Raw genomic sequence first — 23,711 nt, 5'->3', positions numbered from 1 at the left:
CTTGATTCTACTTGCTTTGACTGTTCAAATGAGATGTAAAGCATCAAAATTGGATAAGGGGTTCCAGAGATATCACTGTGCAAAACACACGGGTCAATTTTGACCAAAAATAGCATGGGAAGGGGGGTATGACCTAACGCAAGAGAAGGGTTAAAGCAGGAGGCGCAAACGCTTGCCTCGGGGCACAGAAGGGCAACCATGGCAACCATGCAAGGGGAAGTCTTCTTCGCTGCTTTTGTGGCAGACTACAGCGCCACTTACAGGCCTGGCATATGTACTACAGCGTCTCCAGCGTTTTCGAGCAGCAATGGCCGGCCGTGGCCCAACCTCTCATTCCCCTGATAGGTGGATAATTGACCAATAGCCGTAGCGACACCGTCCTGACGTCAGGACAGTGTTCAAATCTGGATCAATCTGTATCAGATCCGTTGCAGCCCCTTTTTTAGAGATTTGGGTATAGAGGAAAAGAGAGAAGGTTGTTTTTTGCTGACACTTGGTGAGTTCCCTGGAACACCGGGGACACATATTCATAAAAGACGTACACAAGTGCATTTTGCATGATAGGTCCCCTTTAACAATATCTTTACATTTGAGCCATTCAGATTAGGCTAAAATCTAGGCTGAAAACTCATCGCCTCATTCTACGAGAGGTCCACCCTGAGACATCTATTTAAAAATCCACATTACCCTGTGTAAATAGAAATGTGATTGTAAAAAACTGAAGTATCATCCTTCAAATGCAACGCCTGCTGTGTTTATCTGGATTTGTTGACCGTGCTGTACAATGCAGCTGGATCCTCTTCAGAGTCCTGACTCCTGGTCCTGAGAAATAAATGATGAGTTTTTAGTGGTAATAATAATGCAAAAGGAATGAAATGAAATGTGAACAATGTTCCTGTGTGAGGATCTGCTCACCTCGGAGCAGCACTGCTGAACTTGACGGCAGCGTCCTCCGGGACTTCCTGTTGCTCCGTGTGTCTGAGGGGCTGAGCTGCTCTCATGTTGGAGTAAAGAGGGTCTGCCCGGTTGTTGGAGAAGTGAACGCTGGCATACTGAAGGTCCTCCTGCTGCTCCGGCTGATCAGGTACACACTGCAGGGATGAAAACACTTTCAGGTACACATTGTTACATTCATAGGTATTTCATTTAAAGAGGAATGGACCCAGGACAGAAAAGGCCAAAGCAACAGCAGCTGTGGTAATGATGGAAAAATATCCCTGCTTCATCAACTTAATGCTGATGTATGACAGAAAAGATTAAAGGATAAAAGATAGGAAAACTTCTGGATGAACTTGAACGTCTAAGAGGAGAATCAAAGAGATTGTGATAGAAATTAACTTTTTATAGAAGGATGTAAAAAGAGCAGCAAGAGGTCCTTCTATGTCAGATCCATTTTATATAAGCACTTAAAGACCATGAAACACTCCTCATTATAAATTGAGAGTAATATGTTTTATTTTGTACTAGATGAATTACATAAGTATCTATTTTCACCTCTTCCCTGTTGTCCGCTCTCTCTTCAGGCTCAGACGAGTCTCTAGAAGCCCTCTTTCTTCTGGTTAGGAGAGTTTATAAAGAAAAAGAAGATCAAATGTTTGACATCAGACAAACAGACTTTTAATGATTTAACAAACAACGATTAAGATGATCCGATCTGCTCACCTGATCCACAGGAAGACAGAGAGAGAAATGACAGCCAGGAGAACAACAGGGATTGTTACAAAAGATAGTAGGTTCTGTGATCCTGAGAAACAGAGATCAACAGAGAACAGACAGTTAATACAGCGGTGTGTCCTTAATATGGATACAAGGACCCCTAGGGGCACTTTGGAGTAATGCAGGGGGTGTAACACTTTATTTCAACAAGTCCTCCAACTCATATGACCAAATAGGTCGATTGTTCAAGCCCTTATTACGACCAAATATGTTGTTCAAGCGCTTAATACAACCTATAATCACGTTTTAAAGTTTTCGCCCTCTAGTGCTCCTGTTGATTGCAAATGTTACAGACGGTCGTTTATTCACAAATACAATTGTAGAATAGATTGGCCATTAAAATGCTTTTAGATTGCTAGCGAGAAGTGTATATTGTACTTTTAGAATCCACGTCCAGTCGATATGTAGGATCTATAGTTTGATAGATATCACGAAGATGATTTGAGGTATGCGGCAGCTTCCATGTAAAGTTACGGGTTGAAAACATTATTTCCGGTCTCAACGTTTTCATAATAAAAACCAATGATCAAATGATTTAACAGTGATATCTGCAGTACTCATCCACTAAAAAACATCAGTTTATCCTTGTTAATTATACGACATTAATTGGTTTAAATTGTGTGCAATGCTTTTGTGTTTTTCCCATAGGTTTTTCTGTTTCGATTCTGAGAGACACATTTATTTGTTCAGAGGTTTTGATAGGCTAAAACATCGAACTACACCCATAATCATGAATGTTTTAGCCGCAATGCACGTCGGGATATGGTGTTTATGCGATATGAAATCGGAAAACTTTTTTTTTTTAAAAGAATACTTTATTCCGAGTGTTCTTGCTTTTCTCTTTGAAAGTCATCACATAACGGCATTGTAATACACGGTTCGGCTGCATTAAATATTACATATCTGCCGTAGATATTTATTTATAGAGCCCTGATCAGAAGACCTTTTGACAAACTGGAAGAGATGCCGCCAAAACTGAATACGTGACGTGGACCATAAATATATCAACAATTAAACAACATCTTCCATTTATTTTCACACAATACGTCTCCTTGCAGTATCAACACTAATTCGGCTGACTTTTATTTGATCCAATTAGTAGATGGTCTGTATTTACACGATAACGGTGCACAGCTGATATAAAGGGACTTGTAGTTTTTTAAGATATTACTGATTTACTGAACTACCTTTCCAACTCCTCATGCAGCTGACTGTTACAGGTATATACAGGTTCATGGTACAATGCATAAGCTTCAAATCGAGAGACTGAAACTGTATTTTCCTTTACCTTTCTGTTTTAATTTCACAATAAAATTAATAGTCATATGTTTGATATTATTAAGTTTCATTAACTACACCACTGGTTTTTAACCCGTACCGCCTAGTGGTTAAAGCACGTTATTGAATTTTGTTGTTGAATAAGTTATATTTGATGAAAACATTTAAATATTAAGAGTAGCCTACATAGAAAATAGGGGGAAAGTAGAAGGCATGATAGAAATATAAAATATCAAGAAGATACTGCTGCCCATCATGGACACAATCAATTTTCACCCATTTATTAATTATTTGTTATAAATTTGATATCCCCTAAACCTCCAGGGGTGTACACAGTTTAATACTGGCAACTTCTAATTGTGGGAAATACGAAAACGTCTTTTTAAAACTACAATTCCCAGTAGAGACGTGCCATAGAACATGTTACGAAACGATAGTTACGGCTGTAACTACGGTTCTATGAGGCCCGCATGACCACCAGAGGCGGTGCTTTAGCACTGGATATGTCCATCGCGCGCATGCGCAGCTCGAGTACCAATAACAACAAAGTCACCTGTGACCCACGTGACACCGGCTATATCAGCCGGTGTCGTCAGAGGATCTGTTCCCAGAATCTTCTCGCGAGCACACAAGAATTCTGAGTGACAGGATACTCTGGCAGCCATCCGGGACTCATAGAACCGTAGTTACAGCCGTAACTATCGTTCTATTTCGTCCCTACTGACCGCCAGAGGCGGTGCTTTAGCACTGGATGACCTATACCAACCATGTCATGAAGAATCCAAGCACTTACTCACCTAGCTGGAAGCAGCGGAGCTTGGCAACAGGACCACACCCAGAGGGTGAGGAGTGGCGACATTGACCCGGTAGAACCTGGAGAATGTGCCAGAAGACGACCATGACGCCGCGCGCGCAGATGGCCTCCAGGGGCACCCCTCTTAGGGCAGCCCACGATGTTGAGATGCTTCTTGTAGAGTGGCATCTGGCCCCTGATGGCGGGGGGCGGCCACTGGGCCCATAGGCATATGTGATGGTATCAACCACCCAGTGGGACAGCCGCTGTTTCGAGAGAGCACGACCCTTCCTAGTGCCGCCATGGCAAACGAAGAGCTGCTCTGACTGCTGTATACAGGCCGTAGCATCAATATACGCCCTCAGGGCACGCACAGGGCACAGCAACTCAGGTGTGCCGCTCTCCTGTGGAATGTTAAAGCGTGCCAGCTGGATAGGCCGATTGGAGTGGGCTAGTGGAAGCACCTTGGGCAGGAACGCCACATTCGGCCAGAGGGTGACACCCGAGCCATCGGAGTTCCACCTCAGGCATGTACTGCTTACGGAGAGGGCATGAAGCTCTCCGACTCGCTTCCCTGAGGTTACGGCAAGCAGAAATGCTGCCTTCAGGGACAGCCACTTAAGCCCGACCTGGGCCAGGGGCTCGAAGGGAGGAGATGATAGGGCATCCAGCACTAGGGGCAGGTCCCAAGCCGGGGCCCTTGGGGTGCTAGGGGGACGCTGCCGTAGAGCCCCTCTTAGAAAGAGGGACACCAACCTGTGGCGCCCCACTGTGTCGCCATCGACTCCGACATGTCGGGCAGAGATCACAGCCATATACACCTTCAAAGTGGAGTGAGAACGTCCACTGTCCAGAAGGGACTGCAGGAACTCTAAAATGGTGGCCACGGAGCAATGTCCCGGATTCTCAGCCTTACTCACACACCAGTGGGAGAAGAGCTTCCATTTGCACTCATACTGTGCCCGAGTGGATGGAGCTCTGGCATTCAGGATAGTTTCCCTGACAGATGCCGTGACACCGCTCAACAGTGGGTTGGGCCCTGCAGAGGCCAAACCCAGAGCTGAAGGCGGTGAGGGTCGGGATGCCAAATCTGACTCTTGAGCTGTGACAGAAGGTCCTTCCTGTCGGGGAGACGCCAAGGTGGGCTGCAGCAGAGACTGCGCAGCAGTGGGAACCAGACTCTCCCCGGCCAGCGGGGGGCGACCAGAAGGAGCCTGTGCCCCTGAGTAAGGACCCTCTGAAGCGTCTGCAGTATCAGAGGCAGCGGCGGGAAGGCATACAGGAGTGTCCGGCCAGTCGTGCGCCAGGGCATCCTGACCCAACGGGCTGGTCACCTCCGTCCAGGAGAACCAGAGGGGGCAGTGCCTCGACTCTTCCGAGGCAAAGAGGTCAACCTCGGCCCTGCCGAAAAGGCTCCAAATTGTCTCCACCACCTCTGGGTGAAGCCTCCACTCCCCCGGTGGAGGCTTGCGCCGTGAGAGGAAATCTGCGACCTGATTCAGGTCTCCTGGCAGAAAGACTGCCCGCAGACTGGCGAGGCGGGGGAGCGCCCAAGGCAAGAGGCTCTGTGAAACGCGGAGCAGCTGTGCGGACCTGGTGCCCCCCTGGTGGTTGATTTGGGCAACGGCGGACATGTTGTCCGAACGAACGAGCACATGCCTGCCCGCCAGTTGGGGTAAAAAGTGCATGAGTGCGAGCAACACCGCCTGAAGCTCCAGCACATTGATATGGCGTGCACCTTCCTGGGCAGGCCACTGACCCTGCACAGTCCTGCCCTGCCACACCGCACCCTGAGAGACACGCATCCACAGTGACAGTCTCCCGGCGGGATGGGATGGCGCCCATGGGCACTCCCATCAGAAGATAGGCCCTATCCCTCCAGAGAGTGGAGGCACCGCTGAGACACCCTGACTCTCTTGTGCCTGTGCCGCTTGGCGTCCAAGTGAAAGTTGTTCAGCCACATCTGCATGGGGCGCAGTGACAGCTGAGGCAGCTGTCAGTCTGCCTAAGAGCCGGAGGAACTGGATGTAAGGCACCCTCTTGCCCAGTCTGAAGATGCGAAGATGGTGGGAAATGTCGTCTACACGACGAGGTGTCAAGTAGGCCCTCATGGCGACCGAATCTAGGACCATCCCCAGGTAAGTGACCTGTTGGGAAGGGACCAGGCAACTCTTCCCGGTGTTCACTGTTAGGCCCAACCGGGCTACGTGGGATGAGAGGCGTGCCGTATCCTGGGCCACTTGGGCCCGGGACGGCGCGCAAACCAGCCAGTCGTCCAGATATGGCAGGACCTTCACGCCCTGTGCCTGCAGGGGAGCGAGCGCTGCCGCAACAACCCTGGTGAACACCCTTGGAGAGAGGGAGAGACCAAAGGGAAGCACCCGGAACTGATAATGTCGGCCCTGAAAGGCGAACCTCAAGAACTTCCGGTGATGGGATGCAATTGGCACGTGGAAGTAGGCGTCCCTCAAGTCCACGGTTGTGAACCACTCCCCCTGTGCGACAACACGAAGGGTGTCTGCTGTGGTTAGCATATGGAAGGGCAATACCTTCAGGAATCTGTTGATTCCTCTGAGGTCCAGAACTGGACGGAATTAGCCAACTTTCTTGCTCACAAGAAAGTACGCCGAGTAGAACCCCCCGCCCTGAAGCAGGGGGTCCACTGGCTCGATTGCGCCCTTGGCCAAGAGGACGGACAACTCTTGGGCCAGAGCTAAGGCCTTCGCCGGGTCGTTGACGACTGTCATTCTGACCCGGCCGAAGGCTAGGGGCCGGCGTCGGAACTGCAATTCGTAGCCCTGGGTTAGGGTGGAAACCACCCAAGGGTCGGAAGTACAGGCAGCCCAGTAGCTGAGCTGCTGCTGGGAAAAACAGCCGACGACCGGCCCCGGGACTTCAGGGCCTAGCCCCCCGGCCCCTGGAGCCCCCTGTGGGGCGCCGGTAAGGCTCTGAAGCACGAGGCCGCCTGGAAGCCAGGCGACCTGGGGCACGAAAGTCATTGGCGGGTTGAGTGGGCCGCTGGGACCTCTGCAGACCACCCCTGTAAGCCGGTGGCTGAGTGCGGCTGCTAGAGCGGCCCCTGGGCCTGCTGGGAGTGGCCACGGGTCTGTGAAGACCCGAGAGCTGAACCAAACAGCTCCCCTGGCTCGACTGGCACGCTACGGAGAACTCTCCTACATGTCTCCGTTAGTGGTGACTGGGCCAGCCAAACCTGGCGACGAGTCTGTACCATAAAGGACATAACTCGTCCCAATTCCCTAGTCATTAAGGCAAAGGCCTGCAGTGATGCATCACTGAGGCCCAGCAAAGAAGGCTCGGCCGGGGCCTGCTGCAGCGAGGTGGAGACGGCCAGCATTAGATGGGAGAGGGAGTTCCCGATACGACCCATGCGTGCCGCTGCGTCGTAGGCCCTACAGAGCAGCCCATCTGTGACCCTGCACTGAGGCCGAGGGCACCTGACCTCAGGCCTTAAAGCCTCGTCAGGAGCCAGAATCAGGGAGGCAATGGCAGGCTCAATGGGTGGCATGCCACCCAGCCCCACCCTCGCCGGGTCCTGCATGGCAGCCAAGGTCCGGGCATCAGAGCCAGTGCGGCAGAGGGCCCTGGTGTCCCTCCAGTATGCCTGGAGCTCCCTCAGGTACTCCTCTGAAGGAGGAACGGTGAGGGGGACAGGGGCTGGGCTACGCCTGAAGAAGGCACTAGCCTGAACCAAGTCGGCCTGCGGAACCGGAATCTGCAGGTGCGCCAGGGCCGTACGAATAATGGCCGCCATGGAGTCATCCTCCACGCCCTGCAGAGACCCCTGAGCAGAGGAGAGGGAAGCCTCCTCGAGCGGTACCTCGTCCTCCGTCTCTTAATTGAAGAGGTTAGCCGAAGCCGCTAGCGACAAGGCATCCTCATACAGAGGTGCGGCAACCGAAGGAGGGGCGGCAACCGAAGGAGGGGCAGGCGGCACACTAGCAGCCCCTATACCGGGCCCTGGCTGAAGGGCCAAGAGGAGCGACTTCATCGTGTCCATGTCTGTAGCTAGCTGATCCACTTTAGAGGACAGCCTGTTTCTAGTCCTCCTATTGGGGGGTGCACCCATGGCCATCGCTCCCTCAAGTCGCCGGGGACGGCCGAACTGATCTGGAGGAGGATGTGACCAGGAGGATGTGACCAGGAGAGGTGTCCGTTGGCTGCCGCCAGACGTTCCACCTCAGTGATTCTAGCCACTCTGAGTGCCCGGGGCATGCAGCTGCAGTTCATGCAGGCACCTACCGTGAGAGCCTCCCTTAGATGCTCGAGGCCGAGGCAAGAGGGGCAGCGGTCGTGGCCGTCCTCTGACTCAAGAGAAGCCATACAGGCGCTACATGAATGAGCCATTCTGTAGGTAGCCAGATGCAGAGTAGCCGGGAGCGGGTGCGGGAACACAGCCTTCACCCGCTACCTGCTTAACGGAAAGAGTAGAGCCGCGCCGCTACTCGCCAAACCGAAAGAGGGATGTAATTACACTCACGTTACCGGCAGAGGGAGCGGGAGCGAGAGCACTGCCTTCACCTAGCTGGATTAATAACTAAGGCAGTTTACCAGGAGCGGGGGCGAGAACACTGCCTTCACTGGTTGAGAGCTAGAGGCGAGTGCCAGATGCAGCGTAACCGGGAGCGGGTGCGGGAACACAGCCTTCACCAGCTACCTGCTTAACGGAACCCAGGCAGTTTAGCATCTACCAGGAGCGGGGGCGAGAACACTGCCTTCACTGGTTAAATTAAGACGAATGCCAGATGCAGCGTAACCGGGAGCGGGTGCGGGAACACAGCCTTCACCAGCTACCTGTTTAACGGAAAAAACAAGGCAGTTTAGCGTCTACCAGGAGCGGGGGCGAGAACACTGCCTTCACTGGTTAAATTAAAGACGAATGCCAGAGGCAGCGTAACCGGGAGCTGGTGCGGGAACACAGCCTTCACCAGCTACCTGCTTAAAGGAATAAACAAGGCAGTTTAGCGTCTACCAGGAGCGGGGGCGAGAACACTGCCTTCACTGGTTACATTAAAGACGAATGCCAGATGCAGCGTAACCGGGAGCGGGTGCGGGAACACAGCCTTCACCAGCTACCTGCTGAACGGGAAGAGTAGAGCGGTGCTGCTACTCGCCGAACAGAAAAAGGGATGTAGCTACACCCACGTTACCGGCAGAGGGAGCGGGAGCGAGAGCACTGCCTTCACCTAGCTGGGTAACTTCTAAAGACAAAACAGCACGGGAAACTCCGGTGCTTAACCCGGCGTCAGCCGAGTGGCTGCAGCCGCTACTGCTAACTAGCCAAACAAGAAACACAGCTCAATGCTAATGAATTTTGGCACAACGCCGCGGCCAGAACAAGTACAGCAAGGGCAACTCCTGGGAGAGGGAGCGGAAACACCTCCGTCACCAAAAAAGTTCAAGCCCAAAAGCACACAGACAGTAATCAGGACAACTAGGCTGGGAGAGGGAGCGGAGACACTGCCATCACCAACCAAGCCGACACCAACCTGTCCGAACGAAGTCTCAGCCACAGCTCCTGGAGGATGGGTAAGCCCGCGGCCCCGACTGGATGAGTCGCGAAGCTGCACGCAGCCAGCTGTTTGCAGAGAATTCTTGACAAATGTTCCAACCGAACGAACGCTGTAGGCTACAAAAATGTAGCCAAGGTACTCTCGCGCAGCGAGCAGATGAAAGGAACAGATCCTCTGACGACACCGGCTGATATAGCCGGTGTCACGTGGGTCACAGGTGACTTTGTTGTTATTGGTACTCGAGCTGCGCATGCGCGCGATGGACATATCCAGTGCTAAAGCACCGCCTCTGGCGGTCAGTAGGGACTAAATAGAACACACAATAGCCAGCATTTGTAGTTCTGGGGGGGGCTGGGCTGGACCCGTCCAATTCCGTCCCGCCTCGACCATTACTGGTCAAACATCACCTTCACTTTGGACTATGTGACTGTTGCCAGCATCCACAGTAAATAAAGAATCAGTGATCTACTTATTTATTTATGAGCGACTAAAAGGCCTTAGGCCTATTACAGCCGTATCCTATTGATTGACTGAATTCCAGTTTTGGAAAGTCTGCCGTCGTTCCATTCCATTTCAAAGAGCTGTTTGACGCTCGGCGTAACCTTGTCGCACTGCCACTCCAACATCCAATCACAGAGCTTGAGGACTAATCACGGGGTTTGTAAAGCAAGGCGGATGTTGTAGTCCCAAACGATAGCTGGGGATTCTGGGTAGTGGAGTGTCTTCGGAAACTGTAGTGTCTAAACTCCTAAAAAACTATTTGTTTCTCTGAATCGAAGGTTAAAAACACAAAAGTATTGTACACAATTTAAACCAATCAATATTGTGTAATTAACAAGGATAAACTGATGTTTTGTAGTGGATGAGTAATGCAGATATCACTGTGTAATCATTTGACAGTGAGGGGAATATATCCGGTTTTATTATGAAAACTTAGAGACCGGAAAAACTGTTTTCACCCCGTGAGGGTTGACGCTAACTTTACATGGAAGCTGTCGCATATACACGTTATCCTGGCGAGACCTCAAATCATCTTCGTAATATCTATCAAACTATAGATCCTACACTTCCACTGGACGTGGATTACCAAAGTACAATATACACTTCTCGCTAGAAATCTAATAAAGCATTTTAATGGCCAAACTATTCCACAATTTAGGATTTTCCAGAGAGGGTTATTTGTGAATAAACGACCCCCCGGAGCGTTTGCAATCAACGGGACCATGTTGTTTCTTACACAACCACTAGAGGTGCTACACTTTAAAACGTGACTCTGGGTTGTATTAAATGTAAGTTGTGTCCTGGCGGGTCAAAGAGCCTATCTACTGCCCCAACCAGCAATTCAAATCTCTTAAAACATCTGCAAAAACAACATGCTGGGACGATGCTAGTAACTAAGACCGGCACAGACCCAAACTCATCCAACGCCACTCCACCTCCACCTAAGCAACAGCGGCTGGATTTTAACCAAGGGACTGCTAGCCAGGGAAAAGTCGATAAAGCCATTGCACGGTATGTTGTAGAACACATGCAGGCTATTGCTACAGTGGAGTCACCCGCTTTCAGGGAGCTAGTTAGCATGATAGCATGTCCGGGCGGCACACGGCATATGGAACGGAAAACTTTTTCCAACTACCTGGAGAAAGAATATACAAAAATGGAAAGCCAGCTAATATCGATGCATTATATGCAGATTGCATATAATGCATGTCAAGTTGATCAACAGATTGTATTATTCTCTAATGCAATAACAGTACTGAAATGAAGGCTATAAGGGCATTAATGGGAGCCCTTTTTTTAAGTAACTAAAACGTTACTTTTCACAGTAACGCATTACTTTTGGGTGTAAGTAATCAGTAAAGTAACTGAGTTACTTTTGAAATGACACAACACTGCTTCTCAATACTGATGGAATATCTCTCAGCCTGTGGGCACTTGCACTTGGCATAAGCTTCACAAAACAGACACAACTCTCACTCTGAGTACAAAGGGAATGAATGCACCCCATACTGAATCTGGACCCTCAGGATAATTATTTCCTCTTGTAAAAGAAAGGAAACAACCCCTATCCCGAACCGGAAAGGTACATTTGAACATGCAGTCCTTTTTCAGCCTCCTACCCAGACAATGTGACTGAAAACAAACAAGCTGATAAGTGTGTGGTTGTAGATGAATGCATAAAACGTACCTGCCACAACAATCAGATGAAAGGTGGAGTTACTACGTCCTAACTTGTTCTGGGCTCCACAGGAATAACTCCCACTGTGTTCAGCTCTGAAGTCAGTGATGGTGAAGATCTGTCCTGAAGCTTTTGGAGAGTCTTCATCCTCCTTGTACCAGGTGTAGTTAGCTGCTGGGTTAGCATCACTGCTACAGGTGAGAGTCACTGAACTGCCCTCCTCTATCTCAGCAGAGGGACTCACTGACACAGAGGGAGGCTTTGGAGAGTCTGGGAAAGAAAACATTAATACATTTAATATTACATTTGAAGATGAGTTTTTACATTGGAAGATCATTTTAACTGATAAAAGTTCATAAAAAGAAAATCAATCAATCAATGTATATGTATATATATATAGCAATACCAGAGGGACTAACTAACACAGAGGAACGCTTTGGAGCATCTGGAGGAAATACAATAAATCAACAAAATATTACAAATACATCATGTTGAATTGAGTATTGAAAAGAGACAGTTATTTTTGTGGGTGCATTTGAAATATGGAAGTGTTTTTGACTGGGAGAAAGCTGAAAACAGTTATGTTGTTTAAATATATTTAGTTTCCTGTATTACTGCTGGCTTGAAAACCCTGGACATAGGAGCAGATTTGGGAGCCAAATGTAAACATGAATGGATTATCATCATCGACTGTAGCTGCTCTCCATCTCATTGACCTAAAGCAACATACTGTGAACAACGTGTTCATTGGGTGCATGATGCTTTTTAAATCATCTGGGTTTTACTCACATTTCACATCGATAGAGAAGGGATCAGATATTGTACTCCCAAGCAGATTATCAGCTCTGCAGTAATACTGTCCAGAGTCAGAAGATTGGATGGAGCTGAGGACAAGACGTGGTCCTTCATTGACAGAAGAAAGGTCTGCATTTTGTTCCGTCTTGTACCAGGTGTAGTTAGCTGCTGGGTTAGCATCACTGCTACAGGTCAGAGTCACTGAACTGCCCTCCTCTATCTCAGCAGAGGGACTCTCTGACACAGAGGGGAGCTTTGGAGCATCTGGAGGAAAAGTGTTTAAAGTTATTAACATTAAAGTAGATATGTCAACTTGCAAATGTCCAGAGGCACAAAGCAGGAACAGTTTTTCACAAACACAATGCTAAACATTTTAAAGCTTTGGAGCATCTGGAGGAGATAACATGACCACATTTCACATTTTAATTCCACGGTGGAGGATATTTTAAATGAGAAATAGTTGAACCCTTAGATGCACGATTGACTGGACCCTACACTCTTCCATAAGTGGGTCAAAAAGGACCCGTATTAGAATAATATGTGTTTTTATGCCATTTTTGTAATTTTGGTAAAGAAAAATCACTTGTATTATATTTGGGTTCACATCAGAAATATTTTATATTTAATCTTTCACTATTTATAATTTTAGAAACTTTTTACATTTAAAAAAAAAAAAACCGAAATTCCATTTTTGACCCAGTTATAGAAGCTTGGGGTAGTAATACAAAAACTACAATTTATTTAAATGTATAACATTTACAATTTGAATGGCATGATATCCAAAACATGTTTTTTGAGGAATAGCTGGAATATGAAATTATATAAAAATGTAATTACAAAGATACTTCACGAAAACCACCTCACCGGGTCAAAAAAGACCCACTTATGCATCTAGGTTAATAAAACACAGAGTGGGTGGTTAACACGCTGTCATTGGAGGCAGTCGCAATTTCTACAGGCTCGCACTTACCTGTTAGCATCTGTTAGCATCTGTTAGCATCTGTTAGCATCTGTTAGCATCTGTTAGCATCTGTTAGCATCTGTTAGCATCTGTTAGCATCTGTTAGCATCTGTTAGCATCTGTTAGCATCTGTTAGCATCTGTTAGCATCTGTTAGCATCTGTTAGCATCTGTTAGCATCTGTTAGCATCTGTTAGCATCTGTTAGCATCTAGCGGCATCTGTTAGCATCTGTTAGCATCTAGCGGCATCTAGCGGCATCTAGCGGCATCTAGCTCTCCTGCTTACAAACTTTTAGCCATCCCTGCTTATACAAGTAGTAGTTTTAGTTGTCTGCGAACTGTGGAGGCCTACTCCCACCTGTCGAGTGCGGCTGTACTGAGGTGTTTTTCCTCCGGAGACGTCGCGAAGAGACGGAGCGGCTCCACCTGTTTGCTGCCTGCTATCTGCGATCTACGGAGGCCTGCTCCCACCTGTAGAATACGGCTGTACTGGAGAGGTTTTTTACCCCAGAGTCGTCACGGAGAGACGGAGTGGATCCACGCTTCGGGCTTGGCCTGCTTCCACCGGGCGTGTGCTGCTGTGCGGAGGAGGATTTTACCACCGCTGGGGCCTGCTTTCCACCTGTCCTGGTTCTGCTGTTGCAGAGGCCTGCTTTCACCCCGGGGATACCACGGAGGGACCGGAGCGCTTCCACGCTGCTGTTTTCGCCTGTCCTTTGCTGCTGTGCTGATTTTGCTCCAGGAACATCGCGGATACTGTGTGCTGGTCTGGGAAAATGGCCCATATCGGGATTCTGCTGTGCCTGTTAACTGTTTTGGACTATGAGAAGATCTCTAGTCATTCTGAGAAGTCTACTGGATTCAGGTCTGTTCTGCCACCCGCAGTGGGCATCCCCTGCAAAGGTTCGGATGTGTTGCTCAAACAATTACCGGTTGCCTTGTCACAGACAATCTGCTCGACAAAATATGTTTGTCTTTTTTATTTTCCTGCGATGATGGTTCTTCAGGACTGCTTCTTAAGCTCTAATCACACTCTCGCAGACTTTTCCGGTGTTTCTAAATTAGATGACAATGTATTTGTGTCGTTTAAGAGGAAAATATGCCTGTTTTTGTTGTTGTTATTACTGTCAGGAAATGTACAACCTAACCCTGGTCCGCCCAGTAGTAGTAGTCAGATCGCTACTCCTGCTGATTTTAAAGCTAGGTCTGGGTTGGGTTTCATCCACTTGAATGTGCGCAGTCTGTTAGGTAAACTAGATTTTGTCCGTATCTGGGCGAGCTCGACTGATGCTGACGTCATTGTCTTATCAAAAACATGGCTAAACAAATCTATTTTGGCCTCTGACATTGCCTTAAATGGTTTTAATGTGTATCGTACCGACCGGCCTAATAAAGGTGGTGGCGTTGCCATTTATGTTAAGAATAAGTTCAGTGTAACCACATTAGTTTCCAAATCGATCAGTAAGCAATTTGAATTTTTAGCCATAAATATAGAAGTGGCAAAGGGTCAACAGGTCATGGTCGTGAGCTGTTACAGACCCCCCTCAGCTGGCAAGGACTCCTTGTCTTCACTAGCAAATCTTTTATCACAACTAGACTACAAGGAAATAGTGCTACTTGGAGATTTTAACTGGGACTGGTTAACTGCAGTGTCAGAGGATTTTAAAAACCTTTGTATCTCTTTCAATGTTACTCAGATTGTTGACAGTCCTACTCGCCCAAATATTAAGTCCCCTAATAAATCCTCCCTAATTGATCTAATTTTAACTAATGTTCCCCATAAATATTCATCTGTGGGAGTATTTGCAAATGATCTGAGCGATCACTGTGTTGTAGCCACAATTAGGGACACCAAGGTCCAAAAGGTTAAACCTCGCATTATCATTAAGAGAGACAAAAAACATTTTGTTGAGCAGGGTTTTGTGCATGATCTGTTTGATTTTGATTGGGGTAAAATTGATCTGTGTGCTGATGTGGAAACCGCATTGTCTTATTTTTATCTTGGTTTTATGGAGATCATTGATAGACATGCACCCCTGCGTACATTTAGAGTAAAGGGACGATACAATCCTTGGTTTTCTGCTGAGCTGTCTAGTCTCCTTCATGAGAGAAACAAGGCCTGGGCAAAGGCTAGGCAATCAGGCTCAGAGGTAGAGTGGCTGTGTTTTAGGCAGCTAAGGAATAGCTTCACTTCAAATGTCAAAACTGCAAAGTCGAAGTACTATTTGTCAGTTACCACAGAAAACCTAAATAATCCTAGGAAATTTTGGAAAGCAATAAAATCGATATCCACCGGTGAGATCCGTAATGAGCTACCTCCGTCCCTTACCACAGCATCTGGCACTATATCGGACAGGGCCACTATGCTAAATTGCTTTAATGAGCATTTTGTGTCCTGCGGTTCTATGTTTGATTATGTGACTAACTCTGCTTCTGTGAACACCCCAATCCGTGACTCTGAACAATGTGGTCTGGAAAACCCTTTCAGTTTTACTCCTTTTACTGTCAATGTTGTTCATGAAGCCTTATCTAAGCTAGATCCTAAGAAACCGGCTGGCCCGGACAACGTAGAACCTTTCTTTTTAAAGATAGCTGCAGATTTTATTGCTCTACCTCTTACTTCTCTTTTTAACCTCTCCCTCAGCACAAATGCAATTCCAAAAGTATGGAAGTCAGCGTATGTCTTGCCTTTGCTAAAAGGAGGGGAGGCAACTATTTTAAATAACTATAGGCCAATCTCTAAGTTCTCAGTTCTGGCGAAGGTGCTCGAACGCCTAGTGAGTGAACAGGTAAAGGAGTTTTTATGTAAAAATGACATCCTGTCTAAACATCAGTCAGGCTTCAGAAAGCAACACAGCACCATCACTGCCACAATGAAAGTGGTGAATGACATTACGAGTATTTTAGACAATAAGCAGAGTTGTGCAGCTCTATTTATTGACCTTTCCAAAGCGTTTGATACCGTCGATCATCGCATCTTAAAGCAGAGGCTACTCAGTATCGGCATATCCAGCCATGCAGTGGGGTGGTTTGTGAACTACCTCTCTGAAAGGTCCCAATGTGTTCACTTTGATGGGCTGTCTTCTGAGTGGTTGAACATTGCTAATGGTGTTCCTCAAGGTTCTGTTTTAGGTCCACTTTTATTCTATATCAACAGTTTAGGTGAAAATGTGGATGAAGCTACTTTACATTTTTATGCTGATGATACCGTGATGTATTGTGCAGGTCCCTCCATTCAGGAGGCTGGTGTTAAATTACAGGCTGTTTTTAACATTATTCAGACTCAGCTCTCTGAACTTAAGCTTCTTTTAAATGTTGATAAAACCAAGGTAATGCTATTTTCAAAAGCTAAAAAGACACCAGAGCCTGTTTTGGATATTGTTTCTATGCAAGGACAAGTACTTGAAGTGGTTACCAGTTATAAATACCTAGGTATCTGGCTTGATGATTGTCTTACTTTTAAACTTCATGTCAATAACCTGCTTAAAAAGCTGAGGGTTAGGCTAGGTTTCTTTTTCAGAAACAAGTCCTGTTTCTCGCTTGAGGCCAGGAAAAGGCTCTGTGACCTTTTTACCTGTGCTGGACTATGGTGATTTGTTGTATATGAATGCACCTGCCTATTGCCTGAACAAGTTAGATGCAGCCTATCACAGCGCACTGAGATTTGTCACAAATTGTAAAGCACTTACTCATCACTGTACCCTGTATGCCAAGGCAGGTCTGCCATCCCTTACTGTAAAGAGGCTCAGTCATTGGTGCACGTTTATTTATAAAGCTTTGTTGGGTAAACTCCCGTATTATATCTGCTCTCTGATAACAGAGAGTTGCAAGCAGCTATAGTCTGAGATCGCATGATGTAGTATTGTTAGATGTGCCAAGAGCAAGGACTGTCTCAGGTAAGACAGCTTTTATGTCCGCAGCTCCACTTGCTTGGAACAATCTTCAGCAAGAATTGAAACTGAGCAATCTCATTCCTCTGCATGTTTTTAAAGCTAGGCTAAATTAAATGCTTGTTGATACTATGGGCACTTGTAAATGTCTATAACTATGTAAATGTATCCTGTAAATATAATGTATGATGTCCTTTATTGTTTTATGTTTCATGTGGAACCTATATGCTGCAGGTCTCCCTTGAAAAAGAGATCTATGATCTCAATGGGACCAATCTCGTTAAATAAAGGTTTGAAATGAAATGAACTTGATTCCATCCTTTATCAGAAATCTAAACACTTTGAGGGAAAGAGTTAATCTTTATGTCATGGAAGAAGTTTCCTTCATAATTCTCGCTTATTCTTCTTTCTAGTAGCATCTCTCGTAGCAAGAGTATATTTTACCTATTTTAAAATCAAACAGAAAACCTAGAGCCCTGGTTCAGTGTCTTTGGACACTGCCATGTCTGCTGGCGGCCTCTGGTGGGTAAATAGATAAATGAGTATAATGATGATATATGTTATACTGTATGTTAATGTTATTATGTCAGTGGAAGACTTTGAGTGAACTCACACACTGAAGGAGAGGGGAAGTCCTCATATCCCTTCAAAGCACAGGAAGAACTGTCTGCTGGATCATATCGGAAGTCTGCATAAGAAGATGTCTCTTCCTTCACTTCCTGTCCATTCTTAAACCAGATGTAGGAAGTATGACCAGGTGGACAACTGCTGAGACACTGAAGGTGAGTCGACAATCCTGATCTGCTCACATTCACCTGGAGATCTGAATAAAAGTATAATTTCACAAAAAAAACATCATGTTTAAAAATTAAAATTAAAATAACATTTTAAATATCTCAGAAGGACATTTTCAGATACCTGTGACGGACAAAGTTACTGGAATACCCCAGAATATATCTTTGCTTGTTTTGAACCTGAACCTGAACTCAGCTGAGTCGCTCTCTGTCAGGTTTCTGATTCTCAGAGTGCAGTTGTTGTTTTCACAGAGATTCTCTACACGACCTGCGTACTCTGAGTCTGTTTTCGGATCTACAAGTTGAGCACCTTCCTTTTGAGTCAACCAGAATGTTTTCTGTACTGTGTTTTCACCACGTTTCCATCTAGATGGGTATGTGTAGCTGCATCTTATCTCCACTGTTGATCCTTTCACTGCACAGATCTCAGTAGAAGAGTAAGTCACTCCCCAGACACGCTGACCCTGAACCACTGAAACACAGAGCACATCAGAAACTATGATCAAAGTGAATAACTTAAGTTAACAATTGGTTAATAACAAACAGTGCATCAAACTACAAATGTGTTTATGGAGTTTTTTGTAACAAGAACTTCAAGATCTGCAATTATCAGCAGACATTATAAACATGAATCTATCTAACTAGAGCTGAAAATGAGAACTATATGATGTTTTTATGGAAGTTGAGCTTCTAAAATGTAAAAAATATATACATTTTATACACTAGAGAAGGGGAGCATATCAAGTCACCTGTTAATTCCTTTTAAGGGAGTTGATAACTGTTGCTAAATTAAACCAGAACATACAATGTGTTAAAATGCCTGCATGAACAGTACAAGATTAGGAATATTATTAATTGTACAAATCTGTGCTTTTCTGGTCCAGTTTCCTCTCTGTTCGCTCTGTGGTCAGGTTGCTGCTGAGGTCAGTGCGACAAATTAAAATGAATGCAGAACACTGAGGTGTGAACAGCTTCTGTCTGATATACAGATAAGAAAAAGAAGAAGACTGCTTTAAACTCAGAGAGTGGGAATATAACAGCGAGGTCAGAGAGGAGAGAAGGAACTTTTATTAATCCCTCGTGGGGAAATTGTTTCTCTGCATTTGACCCATCCTAGTGTTAGGAGCAGTGTGCTGCCATTTTGAACAGCGCCCGGGGAGCAGTGTGGGGAACGGTGCGTTGCTCAGGGACACCTCGGTAGCACTTGGTCTTGCCGGGACTTGAACTGGTGACCTTCCAGTTGCCAAGCCAAGTCCCTATCGACTTCGCCACCACTGCCCAGTATGGCAACATAAGAGTTAAGTCAATATGTTATGACATTTAAGAGAATATCTCTCTAATCACTTAAACTTAAAGGGGACCTATCATGCTAAATGCACTTGTTTATGTCTTTTATACATGAATATGTGTCCCCGGTGTGTCAGGGAACTCACCAAGTGTCAGAAAACACAACCCTCTCTCTTTTCCTCCATACCCAAATCTCTAAAAACTATGGAGGACGGAACATGACTTAAGTATAAATAAATAATTGTATGAAGAAATACAGGAATAAATAAATAAATACGTAAATAAATAAATAAATAAATACAGGAATAAATAAATGACGAAATAAATACAGAAATAAATAAATGTTGAAATGAATACACAAATAAATAAATAAAAGAATAAATGCATAAATAAATATGGAAATAAATACATCAATGTATAAATAAATAAATAAAAGTCGAAAAATAAAACAGAACACACGTTATTATATATCTTTCATTTATTTCTACATTTACGCGACATACATTTATTTATTTATGTATTTATGTGTCCGTATGCTAATGAGGTGGGCAGTCCTAACCTCAGTCTGAAGCAGGATTGGTTACAGGAGTGTGTGATCATTTCTGGCAGAGGGCTCTACTACTAACGCCTGGATAACCGCCCTGATTCGAATGCAGGAGCTTTACTGTTTAGCCCTTATCTTTATACATCCATGGTTTATCCACAGTTGTAAGGTTTATTTATGGATATTGATTTAAGAGCCATTGGAGATCATTTACGATCATTAGCGGACCATTTAGAGAACGGAGAACCAAAAGACTATGTCCAGTTTCGTGTGGAACGATGTATAGAGGACTTGGCTCAGCTCGTCATGATGTGACTTGCCACAAATCTATTGCTTCTGCCTGGCTCCAACAATTGGCGAATCCTGCTTCAGACTGAGGTTAGGACCGCCCACCTCATTAGCATACGGACACATAAATACATAAATAAATAAATGTATGTCGCGTAAATGTAGAAATAAATGAAAGATATATAATAACGTGTGTTCTGTTTTATTTTCGACTTTTATTTATTTATTTGTACATTGATGTATTTATTTCCATATTTATTTATGCATTTATTTATGCATTTATTCTTTTATTTATTTATTTGTGTATTCATTTCAACATTTATTTATTTCTGTATTTATTTCGTCATTTATTTATTCCTGTATTTATTTATTCCTGTATTTATTTATTTATTTACGTATTTATTTATTTATTCCTGTATTTCTTCATACATTTATTTATTTATACTTAAGTCATGTTCCGTCCTCCATAAAAACGGGGCTGCAACGGATCTGATAAAGATTTGAATTGTTCTGACATCAGAAAAGGGGTGCTCCGCCTATATGGGCAACTCTCCACCTATCAGGGGAATGGGGGGTTGGGCCACGGCCGGCCATTGCCGCTCGAAAGCGCTGGAGACGTTGTAGTACATATGCCAGGCCTGTAAGTGGCGCTGTAGTCTGCCACAAAGGCAGGGAAGAAGACTTCTCACAGATTCAGCCCTTGCAAAAACATGGCTGGAATACAGCAAATAAAGCGAAATGAGGCATGGCTAAAATGCATGATCTGTTTGGTATTTTGAAAAAAAAACTTCACAGACATGTTTTATATAGGTATGGCCAGGGTGGGAATTTCACGACGGCCATGGCCATCGTTGCCCCGCACTTTGGCCGTGATGGCCCGTGAAAAAAAATGCAATTCACGGCCAAAGTGGCCTTTGTGCCCCTGTCAAAAGTTCCAGTGTAAACAACACTAGTGAAGTCATACTAGTGCGCGCAGTAGGATAGTCCCGTGCGATGCCTGTGCCCTGTGGATCAGAGCGATTGCTCTGCTGGGATTGTTCCGTCAGAAATGCCTGTAGGGGCCCGACAGCCTCCTCCTCAGCCGCGGGAGCAAGACAAGCACAGGTAAGCAAGCGGACCAAGCTGTTTTGATATGATTTAACTGAAGTATGTGGTAGTATTTGAAAGGACTTAACATTTACGTGTTTATAGAAAGTACTATTGATAGGTAATTACCATTGTATTAGCCTATTTAAAGTCGACTCGTTACATTTTGTCATGAAAACTAGCGATAGCTAGCTAGTTTGGATAGCGCTAACGTCTTCCCTTCAAGGGGTCTACATCTAGTGTTGCTTCTACAAGCTAGCAGATAGCTGTCACCTTTGAATCTAGTATTTTTCTTGCTAAGCGGTTTTGATATAATACATGACTGACTTATGTGGTTTATGGCTGAACTTAACATATACGTTTAAGAAACACTATTGCTATTCAGCCATTTGTAAAACGACTGGTGTTGACGTTAGTGCTACACTTTTCAGTCATGTTGATTGACCAGCGTAATTTAACCAAACGGCCTTTGTGCCCTGTCATGAGGCCTTTGTGCTCTGTCATGTGGCCTTTGTGCCCTTAAAAAAAATGTGAACGGGAAGGCCAAATGGCCTTGCCCCTAAAATGACGAAATTCCAAGCCTGGGTATGGCCCTACAATATATTATTCAAATATAGCATGATAGGTCCACTTTAATAAAAAACAGAGCTGGCGATTCTTCAAGTCGTCTTAAGAAAAAAACAAAGCAAAATGTTTTCACAGAGAGAGAGGATGCAAGTGTTATGCATACACTAAATGACTCGAGAAAAGGACAGTGAGGACAAGACAAAGCCAGTTGAGTAGCACTTGAAATGTTTTGGCTCTATGAAACCTGATGTACTTATATGATTCTGTTACCTTCAAGTTTGTATCTTCTTGGTCAAATGCACTTATTTTAAGTTGCTTTGGATAAAAGCGTCAGCTAAATGTAATGTAACAAGATCTTCAGAATATTCATCGAAAAAACGTTTTTGTGTTTTGAAAATTCTACACTCAAATAAATTAATGTTTCTGCTAGGTTTGCCTTTTACACAAATCCATCCCACTTATTCCCACATGTGACCTGCTTTAACAAGTCCCACATTTCCCAGAATCCCATCTGTTCATGTGATGAATGAGTACAGTAAGTGTAGATGTACAGTACCTGACACAGAGAGCAGGAAGACGACTAATCCACTCGCTGCTGCAGTTAGACTCATAGCTGCTCCTCTCATCTCTGTGAGACTATAAAACATGTCAGATTAAATAATGTTCACAGGAGGTTTACAGAATCATTACATCAATAAACTGTTTCTACTCACAGTGAAGGAGGAACGTGCTTAAAGATGCCTTTCCTCTGTTGTCAATGAGCAGAAGACGGTTATCAGGCTGGTTAACAACCACATTTACTTCCTGTTTAGATTGTTAAAAGGCACGATGAGCAAAACCCCAGTAAAACCCACTCCACAGGAAAGTAATGTTGTTTAACGAAATAAAAACTTAAAGAGAGGTTCTTCCTATACCACTGAATCTAGAGAAGAGCATTCAAATGAAGAAGAGAATAACAGTTCATCTCTATGAGCACTGAGGTCGTCACACAGTCTGCAGGTGTAGTGAAGAAACCTGTGAACCATAAGGCAGATTTACTGAACAGGTTGATAATAATTATGGCTGTTTTAATATTAAAACCAAAGTCAAAACAAAGTACAACATGCAGCACAAACTGAAGCTTAGCTATGAGTATTTGTGTCAGTGAAGAGCAGGACTGTGGCTGTGCTGTGGTCACACACTTCACTCACTCGCACACTTCACTCACTCGCAAACTTCCCTCATTCGCAAACTTCACACATACACACACTTTACTTACACACTTCACTCACACACTTCACTACACACACTTCACTCACACTTCACTACACACACTTCACTCACACACTTCACTACACACACTTCACTCACACACTTCACTACACACACTTCACTCACACACACTACACTTCACTACACACACTTCACTCACACTTCACTACACACACTTCACTCACACTTCACTCAGTATGACAGAATGTCTTTCCTGTGTTCATGTTCTAATGTTTCTTGACAAACAGTCTTTTAATGGGTTTAACTTTTAAAGCAAACACATACAATTCTTCTTTTTTGAAATAGGTTATAGAATATTATGGACATTATTCACGGCTTATGACATTAGTTTGAATGCAATTTCACCCTTTTTATTAAATTAAATCAATACAAAACAGAACATGAAAAAGGAAAACAAATGATATACAAACCAAAGTCGGTAAACACACAAAGGAGAATTATAGTTGACAAGCTCTTGGAAATAGTTTTCTATGAATGAAATACGTCTCTTTACTAAACCCTAGTGGCAGCAATGTGGAACTGCAACTACATCATCTAACTTGTGTTCCTCTGTAATATCCCAATGTGCTTTTCAATAGCAAACATGTATATTTGCACTTAATTCATGAATATTAATTTGAATAATAAAAAAGATTAAAAAATACAATGCATATATTAACATTCAGGTTAAACCCTATCATGTTATCCTGTGGGAGATGCATGTCACTCAATCCAATAGTAGTCAAATTAA

The 23,711-nt window shown here is 44.9% G+C and overlaps 1 protein-coding gene across 2 annotated transcripts; it reads right to left on the bottom strand.

Moving 5' to 3' along the window:
- Positions 1–509: 509 nt before the first annotated feature.
- LOC117540289 (B-cell receptor CD22-like) lies at positions 510–22,611 on the bottom strand. 2 transcript variants are annotated; one of them, XM_034206892.1, is made up of 10 exons: positions 22,423–22,611; positions 22,266–22,345; positions 18,062–18,409; positions 17,757–17,966; positions 12,287–12,556; positions 11,507–11,767; positions 1,663–1,744; positions 1,495–1,555; positions 916–1,091; positions 510–822 (listed from the first exon to the last, which is right to left on the bottom strand). In XM_034206892.1, exons 2-10 carry the CDS (start codon positions 22,333–22,335, stop codon positions 756–758), a joined length of 1,545 nt encoding a protein of 514 aa, XP_034062783.1. In that variant the 5' UTR covers positions 22,336–22,345; positions 22,423–22,611; the 3' UTR covers positions 510–755. The 2 variants fall into 2 exon arrangements, with proteins under 2 accessions (XP_034062783.1, XP_034062782.1); XM_034206891.1 differs by lacking the exon at positions 22,423–22,611 and having other exon boundaries at positions 22,266–22,397.
- Positions 22,612–23,711: the final 1,100 nt, after the last annotated feature.

The sequence above is a fragment of the Gymnodraco acuticeps genome, unplaced genomic scaffold (genome assembly GCF_902827175.1).
Source record: "Gymnodraco acuticeps unplaced genomic scaffold, fGymAcu1.1, whole genome shotgun sequence".
Lineage (NCBI taxonomy): Eukaryota > Metazoa > Chordata > Actinopteri > Perciformes > Bathydraconidae > Gymnodraco > Gymnodraco acuticeps.
The sequence above is the reverse complement of the archived record's forward strand: the minus strand, read 5'-3'. Positions and strand labels throughout refer to the sequence as shown.

Bases quoted from the DNA above. Each gene is read 5' to 3' on its own strand.
- LOC117540289 (XM_034206891.1), bottom strand. From the start codon at position 22,356: ATGTTTTATAGTCTCACAGAGATGAGAGGAGCAGCTATGAGTCTAACT. The intron at 18,410-22,265 runs GTACTGTACATC...TCTGTGTTTCAG, and splicing joins CTTCCTGCTCTCTGTGTCAG to TGGTTCAGGGTCAGCGTGTC. The intron at 1,092-1,494 runs GTGAAAATAGAT...TCATCCCTGCAG, and splicing joins GAGCGGACAACAGGGAAGAG to TGTGTACCTGATCAGCCGGA.